Below are 21,092 nucleotides of genomic sequence, written 5' to 3'. Positions count from 1 at the left end.
AATGAACAAGAAGGCTCAAAATCCTAAAATGTCAATTATCCTGAAATTCATCGAGACATTCGATACAATTTTAATAAAAATGCCAGCATGATTTTTTTTTTTTTAGAATTCAACGAGATGATTCTAAAATTTAAAAGAAAAAACAAAGGGACAAAAATAGTGAAGATACATCTGAAGATGAGGTATAAACTTATTCTACCAGATATTAGGATTTATAAAGCTATAATGAGACTGTGTGGTCTTATACCTTAGGTGGGTCAACCCAATCAAATCAGGTGAAATCAGTAAAGGTGTTCTGAGGTTCTTTAATTATACAATGAAAAGACGCATAAATGGATGAGCAAAAAGTAAAATATACAGTAAACACACATACACAAATGCATGCTGTCTGCAAAAACATACAAATGGGTAGCTATGATCACTTATTCTGTAAACCAGAATAAAACAAAATGATTGCTTCATATAACTTCATCCCAGCATGTCTTTGCTTAAAATACAAAATTTTAGAGCATAAAAACTGAGTTGTTACTGACTACAAGGGCTTTTATCAACAAAAACAAAAGCCCAAAAATAACACTTTGATTATGATCTCAGATAACTATTTCCTCAAATTCAGTTTCCAGACCAAATGGCATATGGGAAAATTAAGTTTTTTAATATTATCCCTTAATACCCTTAAATAGCTTGGTGTTAATTTTCAAACTGAACTTAAATATGTATATTAACAAAAGGAGTGAAAACCAAAAGTAGAAAAGAATAAGCATTATCTTTAAAGAGTTTCTCTTTAAATTAAAAAAATGTATATATATATATATATATCATATATATTAGTTACTCAATTTGATGGTGGTGATTTACCTCAATTCTTTTTTAAAACAGCTTTTGATCAATGAAATCAAGTAATCTAATAAAATTGTTGGTATATCAATTTATTTCCCACATAAATCGGTTCCTTTGCCTATATTCTTAGTTAATGGCAGAATCATAGATCCAAGCAGGGAAGCCAAAGTCAAGGGAGATTAACAGATGCCTCTCTCTTCTTCACATCCAATTTCTAACCAAGAGCTGTCAATTTTATCTGCTATACAAATTTTTCAGATTCCCCTCTCTTCTTTATCCAAATTGCCAATGTCTTAATTAAAGCCCTCATTTCTCACCTGAGCTATGACAACAGGTTCCTAACTGGTTTCCCTGCTTCCAACTGCATTATGCTGTAGGCCATCTTTTAAGGATAAGCCTTCCTAAAATGCCAGTGAGGTCATGTCATTTCCTTCCTTAAAACAAACACTACCCTCCACGGTCTTTAAGATAAACTTCAGAAACTTTTAAGCTGGGTATGTGTAGCATGGAATGGCCTGGTTATTGCTAAACTGACTCTGCTGTCTCATCTTCCATGATTAATTGTACCTCTATTCTTGTAATCACTAAAATGACTTCTTCAGGTTGCTTCTACCTATAGTTGCCCAGAAGATAAATATGCTCCTTTTAGTGCTATCCCCTATTCTTATAGTTCCTGAATACCTCTGCCTCCCTCATCTGTGACTTCCTATGAATTCAAGGAATTCATCCTTCAAGATTCAGCTCATGAACTACCTCTTCTAGCAAGCTCATCCTCTTCTGCAGTTATATATCATCTCTTTTCCTATAATACCTCTGCAGCAGTACTTTTTATACCATTTGAAAACTGTTGAACTAGGTCTGTCAATTTTTTTGTGTGATGTCGTCCTTAAAAGGAAAGGCATTTTTGTCTTCAATTTTGTACCCCAGGACCTAAGGTAAGTACAGTACCAGCACCAACCAATCATAAATGTTTATTAAGTGACTATATGAACAAATCAATCTAATCCCAAAATAAAAGCTTAATACATGTAGAGTATACTTTATTAAATTTCATATTACTTACCATATTTTAGTGCTGCAAGGATTCAACATATAAAGATCCATATTTTCTATAAGAATAGCAGATGTGCTCTATTTTTAGAAAGGGGGAAGGGAATAAATTACTTAAAGAAAAAGATTTATTTCAACTATCAAGCTTTCTAGGTTTTCTATATTTTTAGATCTTAAAATACACCTAAGACTCTGAAACATTCACTTTGGAAGAAAGCATAAAAGTAGCTAAAATTTACAAGTTTTGTCTATACTGTGCTAAGTTAGCCTTATAACAAGACATTTAAAATTAAATGTCTGTTACTATAGGGGAAAAATTATTTTTTTATTAGCTATTTCCTTCTGTAAATTTCACACAGGTTTTAAAAGTTTAAAAACAGAGGGTATGTCCTTCAGTAGGTGAATGGATAAACTGTGGTACATCCAGACAATGGAATATTATTCAACACCAAAAAGAAATGAGGTATCAAGCCATGAAAAGACATGGATGAATCTTAAATGCATACTAATAAGTGAAAGAAGCCAATCTGAAAAAGTTGCGAATGGTATGATTCCAGCTATATGACATTCTGGAAAAGATAACACTAGAGAGATAGTAAAAAGATCAGTGGTTCCCAAAAGTTGGGGGAAGGAAGCAGTGAATAGGTAGAGCACAGAGGATTTTTAGAGCAGTAAAAATACTCTGTATGATACTATAATGGTAGATACAAGTCATTATACATTTGTCCAAAACCACAGAATGTTTAAGAGTGAACTCTAATGTAAACTATGGACTTCAGGTGATAGCAATGTGTCAATATAAGTTCATTAACTGTAACAAATGTACCATTCTGGTGGGAGATGATGATGGAGGAGGCTAACAGGCATGGGGACAGGGGGTATATGAGAAATCTCTGTACTTTCCTCTCAATTTTGCTGTGAACCTCTAACTGCTCTAAAAAAATTGTCTTTAAAAAGAAAAAACAAAAATAGGGTGCAATGTATCAACCAATACACTAAGAATCCATGCAAGAAAATGTCTTTAAAGGCATAATCCTGCATTTATTAGTGGATTAGGAAAATAGCTCATGTTAAAATACAGTTCCCAGGAAACCACTGCTTACATTTAATAAAGTCACTAGTTTTCTATATGTACAGAGGAATTTTACACTTCAGTACCTTGGCTTCTGGGTTAGCTGCCAAAATTTTGGCACCACATTCTACTGAAGCATAATTATTTCGATTTTTCTGGACCTTTTTTGTGGCATGTAGACCTCCATTAGAAGATGGATGCATTGACTGACCTGCAGACAAACCTTATTATGAACATATATATATGATGATTATGACTGAAAATACCCAGAGCAAACAATCTCAAGACCAACAGGCTGCCATCTAGAGAACAAGTTTTAATGCTTAAGAGAATATTTTAAAAACCCACATGAAAATCAAAATGCTTCAGCTCAATAACTTTAAAATATCCCTAATAAACAAATTAACTACAAAAATCTACATTACTCAATTTATGCCTAGTACAATTCACAAAATGAAGCTTATCCATGAAAATCAAAACTTTTTGCATATACATTTTATTCTATTAAGGATGAATGCTATCCTTCTATCTCTAATCCCAATCATAATAATTTTTAACTCTGAGATTTAATTTACAACAACAAAAAGAAAGTATAATAATTTAGTTCAATTCTGTTTACAGTTTAAAGCTTTATGACTCAGAACTTTCCATGCCTCAACTTTCCTCTTATAAACTGAGATGAAAAATCACTGCTCTGGGCTTCCCTGGTGGCGCAGTGGTTGAGAGTCCGCCTGCCGATGCAGGGGACACGGGTTCGTGCCCCTATCCCGGAAGATCCCACATGCCGCGCAGCGGCTGGGCCCGCGAGCCATGGCCGCGGAGCCTGTGTGTCCGGAGCCTGTGCTCCGCAACGGGAGAGGCCACAGCAGTGAGAGGCCCGCGTACAGCAAAAAAAAAAAAAAAAAAAAAAAAAAAAAAAAAAAAAAAAAAAAAAAAAAAAAATCACTGCTCTGCCTACTCTAATAGCCTCATTTAATAATTTACAATAATGGATTTTAATCAAGATTAAGACATATGCACAGGTAAATTGCATGTGGGTAATCAAAGGCATCTTGGTAAGTTTCACCTTTAAAAAGTTTTCAAAAATGTTACTTTGTTTTACCAATTAAAAAGAGAACTACATATTTAAACCAGTCCCTTTAAAAAAAAAAAAAAGAATCACAGTGCTTCCTTACTTTTTTCTTTTTCTACTTCCATAACTTTCTTCTTCCATTCATCAAATGTTGGTATATCTTCTGGATCTTTGGGATTTGTTACAGATGCAGGGTCAATTTCTCCTGGTTTTGTATAATCAGAACTCTGACAGAAATGTCAAAAATAAACAGATTTCAGATTTCAAAGAATATAGAGAAAACAGATTAATAAATTATAATAGTAAATACAAATGTTTCTGTCAAATTAAATAAAAGTCCAATTTTATAATGAATGATAGTATTTTGGAAAAAAAACAAAAATGTAAAAAGAAAAGTTTTGGTTTAACTTAAAAGTTGAGTTTCTCTTCGAAGAATTAAAATCTTCTACCTAAGCACCACAGGATGAATCCCTTCACATGTTAGCAATATTAGCATAGGTTGTAAAAAAACCTATATAATATCGTAAGCCAAAAATTACCCATACAAAAACTGTACCAATTAATACTATAATTTTAATGCATCCATCTTAAAATATACATTAATATATACATTAAAGGAAAGCTAACTAATTTTAGATGTCGTATATTGTTTCTACAAAATCCTTAACAAGAAGTACCATTTACATAACTAATAAAGACCTAGTGTGTAGCAGAGGGAACTCTAAATACTCTGTAATGTCCTATATGGGAAAAGAATCTAAAAAAGAGTTGATATATGTATAATTGATTCAGTTTGCTATACAGCAGAAAGTAATACAACATTGTATGTCAATTATACTCCAATAAAAATTTTAAAAAAAGAAGTACCATTTATATAAAAATTTTACAGTGGATATGAAAACCTAAATGTGAAAAGCAAAGCTTAAAGAAAGTACAGAAAAACATATTCATGATTCAGGCTATAAAAGGATTCAACAAGATGAAGAAAGAAAACATTTTTAAAAAGGCTGATACATTTGGATAGATTATAATTTAAAAATTAAATATATCAAAAGACCATAAACCACATGGTTCAAATAGCCAGAGACAGAAATAAATATCTGCAACACATTCAGCCAACAAAGAATTATTACCAACTACAAAGACTGCCTACAAATCAATAAGGGGGGAGAGTAAAGGAGGAACAATAAACTAAGCAAAGATAAAATACAAAATGTTCACTCTCAGTATAATCAGGGAATGCAAAGGAAAGCTAAGGATACTAAATAAATTATACCAATCTGAGGTTAAAGTGTGACAGCCTATTGAGCCATGGTACATCTATTAGACTGCTAAAGTGATTTTAACATTTAGGAATATTAAATAAAGATATGCACACCCTATGACCCAATAATTCCACTCCTATGTATAAATATCAGTGAAAACACACATATGTGCCTAAGAAAATATGCATAAGGATACTTACTGCAGCACTATGGATAACATCAAAAAATTAGAAATAATCTAAATATCCATTAATTGAAGAATAAATTGTGATAGAATCGAACAATGAATAGACAAAACTCAAAAACAATGTTTAGTAAAATGATACTTAAGACAAGAACGATACCATTTTACATTGTTTCAAAATATGCCAAATAATAGCATGTATTGTTTGTAGCAATGAATATTTGGTAAAAGTTAAAAAACATGCTCTGCCAATGTAAAAGACACCAGATTCAAGATAGTGGTTATATCTGAAGTGGAGAGAAGGAATGTAACTGGGAAGGGCATACAATTCAATCTGTAATTTTTTTCTTAATTGGAAGAATGTATGCAAGGATGTTCATTCCATTTTTAAATTATTTCTGTATTCCTAAAACAACACATAATGTACTTATTAACAGTACCTTGAGAACTGTACAAAACATCTATTTAGACAGCATACTTTGGTAAATAGCACAAATCTTATACAGTATATATTTGCTATATTAGGGCACATTTTCGAGTACTAATACTAATTAGTGTATTAGTGTAATACATCAATACAAATACCTATTATCTCCCTTTAGGAAGACTTATTAGCAAATTGGTTCTTATACAACCTCCACGTTGGACTGTTTTGCAGAACACACTAACTTACCAAATAAAGTATGTGGCTATTAAAAAAATACATAGCAGAAAATAAAATTAAAGAAGTAGCATTATACTAATTTAAAAATTAAATAACAAAAATCTAGTTTGAGAAAATAAACAAATATTTATAAAAATTAATATAGTTGAGATACTTAAGAGTAAAGCCCAAATACTAAAAGAAATACATAAGAAGAACTTACACAGACTCTTTGAGACCCAGGCAGAGCAATCACTATCGCCTCTTAGCAACAAGTAAGAGAACTAAACAATACAATAAAATTACTTTGTAAAGCATTACAACAGGCAAAAGAGTGGAATTTTTAACTGTATTAATTACCTCCTGAATAACTTTATATTCCAGAAAAATTGTCAGATAATGAGCATATTATAAAGTGTTCAGTAGTTTTGTATACTATCCAGTTCAGAATAATTCTGCCCTGTTAAGTTTGTGTGAGTGGGAGAGAGTTTATCCCTGTTATCTCAAGGATCTGCAAGACTGCTGCAAATGGTTGAGAACAAGCAAACCTTGAACAAAACTGGTTGCCATGCTTGAATTTTACATTTGATACTTAAATAGCTCAAAGAAGACATTTTTGTAATGTTTGTCTAATTTTATTTATGCCTGTGGTATTTGACAACTGAACTGTAACGTATGCTTGATTTGGTTTCACTGGGAAAATTAGTTCCTTCAAGATGTTGGACTATGAAATGGGGACCTCCTATATTTATAAAAAGCATCAAATAAACAGCTGGCCCAATGATAGTAAAGTCTCCAGAATGAAGTTTAGTTAGTTATGAGTGCAGATTCACAGAAAATATGTGAAAGAAAAGGTGGAGAACAGAAGATACAAATTATAAAGAAATAAATGTGGATGTGGTACTCAGTATTTTAAAATACTCCAATTCCACGCGTTTTGAAGTGCATAGAGCAGCCTTCATCTTTTATTTAGCTATTTCTTAGCTGAAGGGAGAACACTTCTCTGTCAACATTTCTTCAGGAAATTCTGTACTGGCCTCTACGTGAAGTCAAAGTAGAACTCGAAAGAAGAAAAGAAAGTAAAACTGCTACACAGGAATGAGCCCTGTCTTTATTTTAAGAATCATATTCTTTAATATAAGCTGGTCTAGTTATATTCTGCACACAAATAACAAAGGGTAAAATGTCCCTTTAAAATAATTCTGGTTGAAGAGACTAAATTTAATCTTGTATTATTGAGTCAAATTTTTATTCTGAAGATACTTAACAATCATAACTTCTTCTATACAGCTCTCTTAACTGCTTAAATAAGGACTTTATGTATCTGGTTATCAAATAACCAATGGTGGCAAAAAAACATTTAAAATTAAATATAACCCAAGAGAGTTTATACTTGGGACAACACTATGTATAAACAGTATACTGGCAATAGTTCTGTGAAGTAACAACTTGCTCTCTGGGAGCACAGCTCACTTCAGTTCCACGTTCATCACTAACTACTGATCCCCTGACTTTATGGCAAATACGGATAGCAAATTACAATAACAAAAATGCATTGTATAATAAAGTAGGAGATAGTGCAAGTTATTTACCTACCTCACTTTTTAAATTATCTGAAGCATTCAATGCAGATTTTGGATCACCACCACCCTGATCACTTGATGAAACTTTTGATTCAAATTCTGATTTTGTTATCTTTCCTTTAGCATGCGAAGATGACACATTTTCTATATGCTGGCCGACAAGGCTATTTAAAAGCAAAAAGCATATTAAATAAACAAATTTTAGCTGAATAATGAGTATATGCAATCTAAACTATTATAAGTGTACATGAGTACAAAGTAAACCAAGAAAGGAGTACAAAGGGACCAGTTTTCTCTCAGTCATAAAGTGGAATTAAGCATGCACCAAAGTCTACTCAAACGTGACACTGCTGTTTATTACAGAACCATACAAAGGGCAAACAACTGCTCACACCCACCTTTCAGGTGGACTGACAAAGGAAGGCTGGTCAACTGGAGCATTTGCATCAAGGGCCTCACCAACATCACAATCAGTTTCAGATTGCTCAGTTTCACTTGGCTTGGCTATAGGAACAGTACCAGATTTTTCTATTTCACTAAAATAGAAACAAAAAAGACAATCTGACAATTTAATGGATATGATGAACCATAAGTTAAAAGTGATATTACTGATTTCCAAAACAAATCTAAGCCAGAAAAGAATGCTTTAGAGCTCTGCAGACGATTTTCAAGAATTCAGATATTTTAAATCGTGTAAAGATTTAAATTATGTATACCGTTGACTCGATCTGTTAGTGCCCTTGCTTGGCCTTTAAATATTGGGTTGGCCAAAAAGTGCCTTCAGTTTTTAAGTAAAAATAAAAGACACATTTTTCATTTTCACCGAGAACGTTATTGAACTACATATTCACCCTTTTGTTCCACTACCTTCTGCCATTTTTCAGGCAACTTCATAATTCCATCTTCCCAAAACTTTTTAGCTTTTTGAGCAAAGAACTGTTCCAGGTACCTTTTACAGTCTTCCAGGGAACTGACATTTTTTCCGTTAAGAGAATTTTGTAAAGGCCGAAGTAAATGGAAATCCAAAGGTGCAACGCCTGGTGAATATGGCGGATGAATCAGAACTTCCCAGCTAAGCTGTAACAGTTTTTGCCTGGTCATCAAAGAAACATGCAGTCTTGCGTTATCCTGATAGGAGATTATGCATTTTCTGTTGACTAATAACAAAATGCTAATTAACAATTCCAGACGCTTTTTGTTGAGTGCTGCTTTCAGTTGGTCTAACTAGGAGCAGTACTTGTTGGAATTAATCATTTGGTTTTCTGGAAGGAGCTCATAATAGAGGACTCACTTCCAATCCCACCATATACACAACATCACCTTCTTTGGATGAAGACCAGACTTTGGTGTGGTTGGTGTTGGTTCATTTCACTTGCCCCATGATCTCTTCCGTTCCACATTATTGTACAGCATCCACTTTTCATCGCCCGTCACAATTTGTTTTAAAAACAGAATGTTTTCATTACATTTAAGTAGAGAATCACATGCGGAAATACAGTCAAGAAGGTTTTTTCCACTTAATTTATATGGAACCCAAACATCAAAGCGATTAACATAACCAAGCTGGTGCAAATGATTTTCAATGCTTGATTTGGATATTTTGAATATGTTGGCTATCTCCCTCGTGGTATAACGTTGATTGTTCTCACTTAATGTCTCAATTTGATCTCTATCAACTTCAGCTGGTCTACCCGACCGCGGAGCACCGTCCAGTGAGACATCTCCAGCATGAAACTTCACAAACCACTTTTGACATGTTTGATCAGTCACAGCACCTTCTCCATACTCTGCACAAATCTTCTTGTGCGTTTCAGTTGCTTTTTTACCTTTCTTGAAATAATAAAGCATAACAGACCGAAAATGTTGCTTTTTTTCTTCCATCTTCAATATTAAAATGGCTACACAAAAATTCACCAATTTTGATGTCTTTTTTTATGTTGTTTTTTTTTTTTTTTTTTTTTTTTGTGGTACGCGGGCCTCTCACTGTTGTGGCCTCTCCCGTTGCGGGGCACAGGCTCCGGATGCGCAGGCTCAGCGGCCATGGCTCACGGGCCCAGCCGCTCCGCGGCATATGGGATCCTCCCAGACCGGGGCACGAACCCGTATCCCCTGCATCGGCAGGCGGACTCTCAACCACTGCGCCACCAGGGAGGCCCTAATGTCTTTTTTTAAATGCACGCTGATATGACAGCTGTCACATACAATCTAGCAAAACTGCTTCGAATGAAGTTAAAGACAACTAAGTGCTACGAGAGTCATCTTATGGAAAAAAATGAATGATTGGCCAACCCAATAGCTAATCACCAAATTTTAAAACAAAATATTATAGGTTAATATCTGATCTTACCAAAAATAAGATTTTTAAATTATTTATTCTAAATGCATCTTTTCTAATGTTTCATTTCTATTAGTACATTGTATCAATATTAGAATTGTTGCCTACAGTATCAAGAAATCATCTATTATCTCAAAACGCTTCATTAAAATTCTTAAAGCACTTCTGTAATTTCATTTAAAAAATATATACCTTGATATTTTTCTTTACCTCACTCCCATTTCATTAGACAGTCATGTTCAATATAATGAGAAAATAAGATGTACTGTTCAGATACACAGTATCTAGCCCTAAATTCTTTCTAAGCATTTAATATTTAAAAATTTTAAATACTATCATTATTTCTAAGCATGTCTTCTGTTACCTTGTCCCTTACCAGGGAAAACTCCTAAATGGTAACTGTAACGTCTTTGTGTACAACTCCTTCAACCTAGTCCCTTACACTCTTGAAGAGGACATGTGTCTAAAAAGTGCTTGTGGTAAAAAAAAAAAAATAGTAGTGATGATAAAAATGATGATATTAACTGACACATATTTTTACTATGTGCCAGATATTGTCCTATACATTTTATATAAATTAACTCATTTGATAAAGGATATGTTTAATGTAGTATTAAGAGAAGGGAATTTTGTTTTGTTCTTTGTAGTGTTGCTGGAGCTAGGAGTATAAAAGAGATTTTCTAAATTAAGGAAACCTTCAACATCACTAATCATCAGGGAAACGCAAATCAAAACCACAATGAGATATCACCTCACACCTGTCAGAATGGCTATTATCAAAAAGTTTACAAATAACAAATGTTGGCAAGGATGTGGAGAAAAGGGAACCCTTGTACACTGTTGGTGGGAATGTATATTGGTGCAGCCACTGTGGAAAACAGTAGGGAGGTTTCTCAAAAAACTAAAACTATGACCCAGCAATTCCACTCCTGGGTATATACCTGAAAAAAACAAAAACACTATACACACACACACACACACACACACACACACAAACAATGGAATACTAGTCAGCCAAAAAGGAATGAAATTTTGCCATTTGTAGCAACATGGATGGACTTGGAGGGCATTATGCTAAGTGAAATAAGTCAGAGAAAGATAAATACTGTATGATATAGCTTATATGTGGAATCTAAAAAATACAACAAACTAATAAATATAATAAAAGTAGCAGACTCACAGATACAGAGACCCAACTAGTGGTTACCAATGGGGAGGGTGGGAAGGGGCAATGTATGGGTGGCAGGGTGGAAGGTACAAAGTACTGGGTGTAAGATAGGCTCAAGGATGTATTGTACAACATGGGGAATATAGCCAACATTTTGTAATAACTATAAATGGAAAGTAAACTTTAAACAATGTATAAAAATAAAATAGGCATTATTACTTAGGTCTGCTATATAGCCTAAATGTCAAATTTGAGTATCAAAGAAATTTTTCTGTCATTATCTAATCATATTTTTTTTTCTTTGTAATGACTTACTCAAGCTTTGAGATTGGAGTGATCTCTGAGGTAGATGAGCTGGAAATATTTTCCACGTTTTCACTGTCCACAACTGCACTGGAAGAACCTTCATGTAGATCAACTGTAGGGAGTGTTTCAATCACAGATGGACTTAACTTTTTTGACTCCGTATTCTGTTTTTAAAAAAGTCAGTTATATTTAATGTTGGGATTAATAAATTATCTCTTTAGCTGAAGAGGGTATTATGAAAAGTTTGTCTCAAAAGTAACAATATAAATAAATAATGTTCACTAAAAAAGTACTTTTATAAAAATCCTTTCTTCCAACATTACCACCCTAAGGAATATATTTCATATTAAAGTACAGGCTCTATACATTTTTTCATGGCATTTCATAAACTAGGACAAAGCAGCTTGTCTTTCTTCTTTCCTATTTCCTATTTTATACCAGGACCCACAAAATTTCCCTCTTACTGTAACTAATTAATGCTAATAGCAACACAGAAATCCTATATAAATATATAAAATAGTACAGTGCATAGTTTTTGCCCCTGAGCAGTTTAGAGGACAATGTGTATCAACAAATAACAGCACAAGGCATGTATAAATAACATTACAAAGCAATACATGATTCTTGCTGCTCCTTCAAGGCCCCTATGCTCTGGGCCATTCGCTCCTCCAAAACACAAACTGAAACGTACTTAACACCTACTCATGTTTGAAAACCTCTTATCAGTACCTCCTCCCCCACAACTAACCCTAAATAGAATTAGCCATTCCCCTTCCTCTATGCCTCCACTGTTCTCTGTACAGACTTTAATCACAGGATCTAAACACCTCAATTGCCCTTATTTGTTTCTTTCTCTTCAACTACACTATAAATGTCTTGAGTAAGGACTATGTTTTCTTGATCTTCATGTTCCTAGTGCCTATCACAGTATCTAGCACACAGTAGACATTTAATAGTTACTAAATGAAAATCAAGTGAGAGGTACTCATGCTCAGTTCAAAGTAAAGAGAAACTAAGGACCACTCTGGACTAGAAGAACTAGGACACTGAAGAATAGGATGGCCAGTACAGCAGCAGAAAGAAAACATGAGGCAGAATCAGAAGAATACAAAATAAAATGTGATCATTTGGGGAATTATTTACACTGGAACAAAAAATTCACAAAAGAATACAAATAGTTTGCATTTTATGATGGAGACTTTGAGAAAAGAACCATTACAATATTATCAAATACTGCATTATCATTCAATATGCATTCAATATAAAAAAATTAGTAAGATATTTTACACTTTTTTTTTCTTTCACTAAGTCTCCAAAATCGATGTGTATCTTATACTTACGGCAAATCTCAACTTCGACTATCCACATTTCCAATGCTCAATAGCCACATGTAGCTAGTGGCTACTATATTGAACAGCACAGGTCTGTAAGATGCAGTAAGCACTTCAAAGTATTTGAACAAGAGAATACCATAATAAAAATTCAGGAAAATGAACAACGGCTGGACTGTTCAGGATACTCATAAAATTGAAGGGCTACAGAGATCACTTTTCTCTTACTCTTATGCACAAATCTTTTCCAAATGTCCTCCAGAATCCAATAAAATGAAACTTACTATATCTCCTTAGATAACCCAATTAACTTATAAGATAACTCTGGCTGCATTTTTTAAAGAGAATTCTCCCTCCTTTTAAGCTGAAATTTGTATTTGTTAATATTTGAGATATTTAGTTTCCCTCCAGATCAAATATCCCCAGTTCCTTCAGTCACTCCTGATATTAAATGGTTTCCAGATGCTTCAGCATTCTGGTCTAGTTTTTAATATCTTTCATAAAATCTGGTATACAAAATTGAAAATAACATTTAGGATGTAATATGAGAGAAAAAGGAAAAAACACACTCACCCTATTGTTTATTAATCCATATTCCACACTAAGTGGTAAAATTTTGGTATCAAAATGCTCTGTGTTCTACATATAAATACGTTAAGTCAGAAAATAATTTCCCCTGACATCTGAAAAACTGAAGAGACAAGATAAACTACAGAGAACCAAAATGGAATCTAGAAGAAAGGAGGACTTACAACCAAACCTATACTACAGAGAAAAGTCACATTTACTACTAAACCTGTAATTCCGAATTTTCTCAAAAGTAGTACTCTTAGCAGGTGACTAGTATTAAGGCCAGTTGCATGGTACTACAAAAAGAAAAAAAATAAAAATACACAATATGGTGACCAAACAGGTTTTCTATTTTGTGAAGTGGTTTGAAAAGGCATATCATTAAAAATCAAAGCAACAAAGCTTACTTGTACATTCACAATGTAGTCATCTTTTAATTTGTGTTCTTCTGGAGGAACAGGTAAGCTTGAACCCACTTTTCCCGATAATTCGGCATTGATAGGTCTCTCTCTTTCGTCCTATATTGCAACAAAGAAAAGGCCAACGGATAAAACTGTTTCACAAAACAATCCTGAAGCAGACCATCTTTCTATACTTTACAACCAAAACATTTTACTGTGACTTTAATGTCTTTTGTTTCCATGCTTATTGTCTACCTTCCTGTATTACCCTCCTTACCGCTTCACTTCAAATGTACACTACATGTGTGCACTGGTGGTCTAGTGATGATCATAGCTGCCTTCCAAATATACACTACATATGATTTCTTAATGAACACTTTAGTCCTACTACCCAGCACTGTGTCAGTAAATACTTGATAAATGAATGTACTTATAGTTCTTTGTGTCATCTCTTACACTCAGTTTCAAATTAGAATTTCAGATATATTGTCCTTAAATTTATCTTCTGGAATATAAGCTTCATAAAAGCAAAGTTCATATTCATCATTATCTAAGCCTGTATAGCATATACTAGGTACCCAAATGTTTGCTGAAAGAATGTTTCCCCTTCCTTAATGCTTTGCTTAAACTCATTCTTACAACATTTAAGTTTTCTAATTTCTCATCAAAGAAGATATCTAAATCTTATAGACTGTAGACAGAGGCACACAATTATACTTTATTTGGAGAGATACCCAGCAATAGTCTTCAAAATTTTAACTGCTCCATCCCAGAAATATATCCTGTATAACTCAGAAATTTAAATAATCTACTCTAAACACAGTATCATGCCAAAAATTAACAAAACAGCCCAAGCATGTAATTATAAGTTTGTGCATTCACACACACACACACACAAATGTACAAACATGCATGCACACACACAGCTGAGAAACAATGCAAAAGTCTATCAATAAATAAATGCTTAATAAATTGTGATATACCCATATGACAGAATAAAAATTTAGCTATTCAGAAGAATACAGTAACATGCAAAGGTATCCATGAGATATTACTGGGGAAGAGGGGAAATAAATTTGTACAATTTTTTTTAACAAAAATTAAAACATTAATTTGTGTGCTATAAAATGATATATCTATAACCACAGAAAATGGTCTGAATGATTTCACAAGAAACAGTAAATTGTGGTTCCTTTGAGGAGGGGAATGGAATATAAATATGAATATCTTATAGTGGGTATAAATTACATCTGTAATTTAAAATAAGTATATTGATTTGGGGGGAGGGGAGAGCCAAATCTAGCTAAAGTCAATACTCACCTTTCATCATTTAAAATGATAAAATAATAAATTATTTAGAAACCATCAGATTTTTTGGACTCTGTCTATTCACTCCACACAATTATATAAAACAAAGTACATAGCCACTAATTGCAGACTTTCCCTATAATCCTCATTTCTAATAGTTTTTAATTTATAAGACTGGGGTTTCTTTAGAAACTCTTTACTAGTTAAAACATTAAAAAGAGAACCCTAGTTTTCTCTCTGAATAGGCACTATTTTTTCTCCCTACTGGAGGACTAAGCATGTTATTACAACATTCCAAATATAAGCAATAAGAATAAATATATAAATATCTCAGAGTCACGTTAATTTCAGAATTACCTGAGTAACTCCTCATATTATATAGCAAAGAAAATTACAAATCTCCACCAAAAATTATGTCATAGTATTTTTGAAATACTTTTATTCCAAATGTTTTGAGGAAGTCTTAGAAAGCTAATACACAAATTACAACTTCAACTTCATTTAAGGTACCTTTTTCTGGAATTGTACATCTTCATTTTCTAGTGCACAATTGTCATCTTGAGAGTAGTATGATGAAGCTGAAGAACTCTCTTTGCAACATACATGCCAACTGGGAAGCCTGTAAAACATTCACCATCACCACCACCAAAAAAAAAGAAGAAAGAAAGAAGAAAAAAAAAGTTGTTAAGCCAACATATTCCATACCTGGACTAGAATTTGAGGCAATAAACAAACAGATGGTTCTTATCCTAATGCCCTTGAGAACTTAACAATTTAATGATGAAGACAAATGTACATAAGACAAAGATTTTTTATTTAATGTCCTAAGAAAAGCATAAACAGTGTTATCAGCACTCCAAGTAAGGCATCATGAATCTCATGAAGGTAAAACAGGAAAAACTTCACAAAAGGAGTATCTGATAATTATCACAGAAGGAACAGAGAAAGTTGTCAGAGCTAACCTCCTCAGAAAGCATCAAAAGCCAATTATATTCTAAATTCTACCAAATATTTAAGAACAAATAACTCTAAAGCTACCTAAACTATTGATATTTCAAAGCACAGAAGTAAAGCTTCCAAATTATTTTTATATAGGGAACATAACAGTGATATCGAAAATTAACAGAAAGAGCACATACATATAAATACTATAGGTTAATAATATGAAATCAGACACAAAACATCTAAAGAAAATTTTAAAAAGTCTCCAATAACATACCAAAGATATAAAATACCACTGTTACGGTCAAGTAGAGCTTAGCTCCGATATTCAAAAATGGTTCAATATAATATAACCTATTTAGTTTGCCATGCAAAAATATCAAAGAAAAACATCTCATGATTACCATCACCAAAAGACATCTGATAAATTTACACAACCATCAAGATTTTTAAAGTCAATAAAATAGTAATAAGTAGACATTTAACATGGGAAACATATACATAACACATGAGCCTAAAAGCCAGTATCATATTCAGTGAAGAAACCAAAAAATACCCCTATTTAGATCTGAAACAAGACAAGAATGTCCATTATCACTAGTATTACATTATATGAGGACAAAAGCAGTGTAAAATGGGAAAGGAGACAGTAACATTATCATTAATTTCAGATAATGAGTTTATATAGGTGGAAAACTAAATAGAAACACTTATTAAAAGAAGTCTTGGGTATAAAATTATATTCCTAGGTATAAGAAAGAAATCAACAGACTCTCTACTCAAATCATCACAAGTTATAAGATTTAACAGAAGAAAAGTCCCCATTTATAATAGAAACAATAAAATACTAAATATAAACATAGTGAGAAATGTTCTATACGTATACTAGTACATATTCTATGTTGTTAATAGTAGAAATGTTTGAAATTGCCATTATTGACAATTCTTTTTTTTTTTTTTGTGGTACGCGGGCCTCTCACTGTTGTGGTCTCTCCCGCTGCAGAGCACAGGCCCTGGACGCGCAGGCCCAGCGGCCACGGCCCACGGGCCCAGCCGCCCCGCGACACGTGGGATCCTCCCGGACCAGGGCACAAGCCCGCGTGCCCCGCATCGGCAGGCGGACCCCCAACCAAATGCGCCACCAGGGAAGCCCAACAATTCTTTAAGTTGAAAAAAAGAAGTCAATTTTACACAATTTAAGGTAATATGTATGGAAGATCTGAAAACCACATACTGAAGTGGCAAAAAAGGAAACTTAAAAAATTAGACAGACTGACTGTAAACTTTATATAAATAGAATAGTCAAGAAGATTTTAATGTGGGGAAACTAGACATCTAAGAAACCACAATAATCACAACAATATGGTAGTGAGATGAAAGAGGAAAAGGGAATCCCCAGGGTGACTGGAAAGAGAATTCCTAGGATGACAGCTGTACGTACACAAAGAACAGAGGGCAACCATACTAAATTGGAGGGCATCAGAAGCTCTGGAAGAGTCTTCTTTAGGAGGATGAAATTAACAGCACAACTGATGAGTCTGATAATCTCAAGAACAGATTTACATAACTGGAAGATAATTTGTAATTAAATAGAAAAATAAGCAAACATAACAAGTCAAATATTAGTACCATGAAAAAGGAAAAGTAGAACAGAAAACAGAAAAGTAATCATGTTTTACTACATAGCTCAGTTGTATCATTTATAGTCATAATTTAAACACTGAATACTGATCTAACCCAAATTATGACTAAACTGTATTACTAGCATGTACTTAAGAGAATCTGATCATCTGTAGTAAAATACCTAAAACTGACATTAAAGCAATTATTTTAGAGACAAAGAGGTAAACATAAAATTCATCAGCCAAGAGATAAAAGTGGTTTCCTTGAAAGAAATAATAGGGAAAGAGGGATGAGGGAATGGCTTATTTGCAAAAGTAAACAAACAAAATCTTTTTAGAGCTATCTGACTTTTTGATATGAATACATCATTTTGATAAAAATTAAAACCAAAAAAAAAGAGAGAAGAGCAAAGTACATAATAATATATACATATAGTATGCTACCATGTGTGCATATGTGTACTAAAGGCACCTGTATGTGCATAAATTTCTCTGGAAGAATTAAAAAGAAAAGAAAAATAGCAACACCTTGGTTGCCTCCAGGGTAGAAAACTGAGGGACTGGGTGACAGGATAATGGGTATTCTTCACTCTATAATACTCTATGTCTTTTGAACCACAAGAATATATTACTTATTCAAAATTTCATACAGATATATCATTATTTATTAAATATTTCTTTACTGATAGACTTTTGCATTGATTCTCAGCTGTGTGTATGTACACATGTGTGTTTGTAGGTGCATTTGTGAGTGTATATATACACATACTTGGGACAACAAAAAGTTTCAGATATTCAAAACTGTGGGTGTTAGAATTTTGGAGATTATGCCCCCTTATTTTCTATATTCCTTTCTAGACTTTCTGAATTTCTACCATGAGCACACACTAGTTTTATCACCAAGTATTCTGCATGTGTATGTGTATATGTGTGTATAAATCCTAATATTCACAGTTAATATGAAGATGGCCAAAAGACGTTAAATCTCATGAACCTTTTACTATCATATAATCAAATCCCATTACCCAAAGTTAGGAGTTTTTTGGGTGAGATTGGCATTTGAATCAGTGGACTCAGTAGACTGCCCTCCCCAATGTAAGTGGGCATCATCTAATTCTTTGAGGGCCTGAACTGAACAAAAATCAGAAGAATTTGCCCTTTTTTCCTCTGCTCACTATTTGAGCTGAGGCATCTCATCTTCTCCTGCCCTTTAACTGGGATTTATATCTTCAGCTCTACTGGTTAATAGGCCTTCAGACTTGGCCTGAATTAACCACTGGTTTTCCTCAGTCTCCAGCTTTCAGATCACAGACTGTGGGTCTTCTCAGCTCCCATAATCGTGTGACCCAATGCCTCATTTTTTATATATATATATATATATATATATATATATATATATATACACACACACACACACACACACACACACATACATATATATATATATATATATATATATATATATATATGGTTGGTTCTATTTCTCTGAAGAATACGAATACACCTGACATTAATATAGACTACATTCTTTACCTATCTACCCTATTCCTCCTCTTAATTACAGCTTTATCAATAGTATCACTTAAATACCTCTAACATATCAGTCCCTATTTAAGGACAGATATTAATTAAGGACAGACCTGTAAAGATAACCTTAATTTTGTGTATAAGAAAAAGCCTAAAATAGATAAAATTTATCACCAACTAATAACTGTCTAGGAATTTTAAATCACCAAAGTAAGATGAAATACCCCAAACCCACTCCAACTCTACTGAAGAATGAATCTCTATAATGGGGTCTTTACTCTCAACAAGTTCCCCCAGGTGAATTAGATATGCATGCCCCCTCATTAAGAATCAGTGGGTCACATTACAATGGCTGAGGGCACTTTGTTGCATGATTAAATGGGTCTCATTCCATACTAGTTAATCAAGTTTCAAAAACTGTACTATGAAAATCCCAAGCCTGATGAGATGAGTTTCAAAACTTTTAAGAAGTTCAGCACCACAAATCACATCAAGATAAATGGCAGTCTGTGAGCCTCTGACACTCTCCCTCAGTTCAAAATGAGTACTCCCCTCTACTATTTATAAGTTGATTCTGTGCCATGTATATCCTCTCTTACACTTAAACTCTTTGAGAATCAATTCCATATTCCTAACTAGTGATACTTTAGCCCCACCCTACAAAGCCAAAACCTGCAAATATTATGTGCTTAATAAATATTTATTAAATGAATAAGGGTTCCGAGGGGAACTGTTTTGTAGCAAGTAGCAGAAAGGAAATTAGGTCACTTTTCATTCCACTTCCCATCAGTCCCATCACCTCCACCACTGCCACTCCCCAACTCGCCCACCCACCCACCACCCCCTCACACACACAAAAACTCAAAAAATAGAATCTGGAAACTAAGAGGACATTTATCCCTTTTTGCCAATTCCTCCCCAATAACGTGGCATGGATTCACCATTCATATAGAAAGGTATTAACTTTCAGAGTAAATGTAATTAAATGTCTTGTAAAATTCACATTTGACTGTCATTTAGGATAGCAACAGCTAACAACATTCTAAAGCCTGGAAACAAAATTATGCAGCAGAATAATCCTCTGGTTAAAGAGGAAACAATAGGGAACATTATAAAACACTGTGGCAGAAGACTACAGGTCGAAATTGGTGGGATGCCGGTAAAACAGCAGCAGGAAAACTATGCTTCTGAGCGCATTTGGAGACACTGAATACAAAAGAGCTAATCTTTCAACTCAAGAAGATAAAGGACTGTAAATTTAAAGAAAAAAGGAAGACTATAAGGACAGAAATCACTGAAAAAAAACAAAACCAAAAAAAACAAAGAAGATTAAGAAAACCAAAAGTTAGTTCTCCTATGAAAATATTAAAAAGATAAACCTCTGGAAAAACCGATAAAGGAGAGTTGGTGACGTGAATTAACAAAATACATTCTAAAAGCATGAAGTAACCACAAACAAAACAGATTTTTTAAAATTATAAAATATTACCAGCTATATATACTAATATATTTGAAAACTCAGAAGAAATGGATGGTCCTAGAAAAATAACAAAATTGGCACAAAGTATACAAAAATTGGAATTAATTGATGATAATTAAAGAAATTTGAGTGGATTAATCAACACCATACACAGAGAAAAAGGAAATCCCACTCTTTTTTCCCACTTTTTATTTGGAAATAATTTCAAACTTTCAGAAGAAATGCCAACATAGCACAAAGAACATCCACAAACCCTTTGCCCATATCAACCTATTGTTAACATTTTGACCCATTGGTTCCATCATTTGCCATTTGCTCCTGGCAAGCACATAGCCCTCCCTCTCTCCCCACTCCATGTAATTTATCTCTAAATATCTTCTGTATGTATTTCTT

The 21,092-nt window shown here is 33.5% G+C and overlaps 1 protein-coding gene across 4 annotated transcripts in view; it reads right to left on the bottom strand.

Annotated features, from left to right (window-relative positions):
• Positions 1-21,092, bottom strand: part of SUCO (SUN domain containing ossification factor) — a 74,296-nt gene that overhangs the window by 40,378 nt on the left and 12,826 nt on the right. For 2 of the 4 annotated variants that reach the window (XM_081218990.1, XM_081218989.1), the window contains exons 2-9: positions 15,639-15,747; positions 13,827-13,937; positions 11,528-11,682; positions 8,108-8,245; positions 7,723-7,873; positions 4,138-4,261; positions 3,049-3,185; positions 1,904-1,971 (exon numbers count right to left, since the gene is read on the bottom strand). In XM_081218990.1, the coding sequence (XP_081075116.1) occupies positions 1,904-1,971; positions 3,049-3,185; positions 4,138-4,261; positions 7,723-7,873; positions 8,108-8,245; positions 11,528-11,682; positions 13,827-13,937; positions 15,639-15,747 (993 nt within the window). The remainder of the gene's footprint in view (positions 1-1,903; positions 1,972-3,048; positions 3,186-4,137; positions 4,262-7,722; positions 7,874-8,107; positions 8,246-11,527; positions 11,683-13,826; positions 13,938-15,638; positions 15,748-21,092) is intronic. The other 2 variants (XM_081218991.1, XM_081218988.1) reach the window with 1 other exon arrangement.

The sequence above is a fragment of the Mesoplodon bidens genome, assembly GCF_964165515.1.
Source record: "Mesoplodon bidens genome assembly, chromosome: 2".
Taxonomy (NCBI): Eukaryota; Metazoa; Chordata; class Mammalia; order Artiodactyla; family Ziphiidae; genus Mesoplodon; species Mesoplodon bidens.
This window is presented reverse-complemented; position numbering and strand designations above follow the sequence as displayed.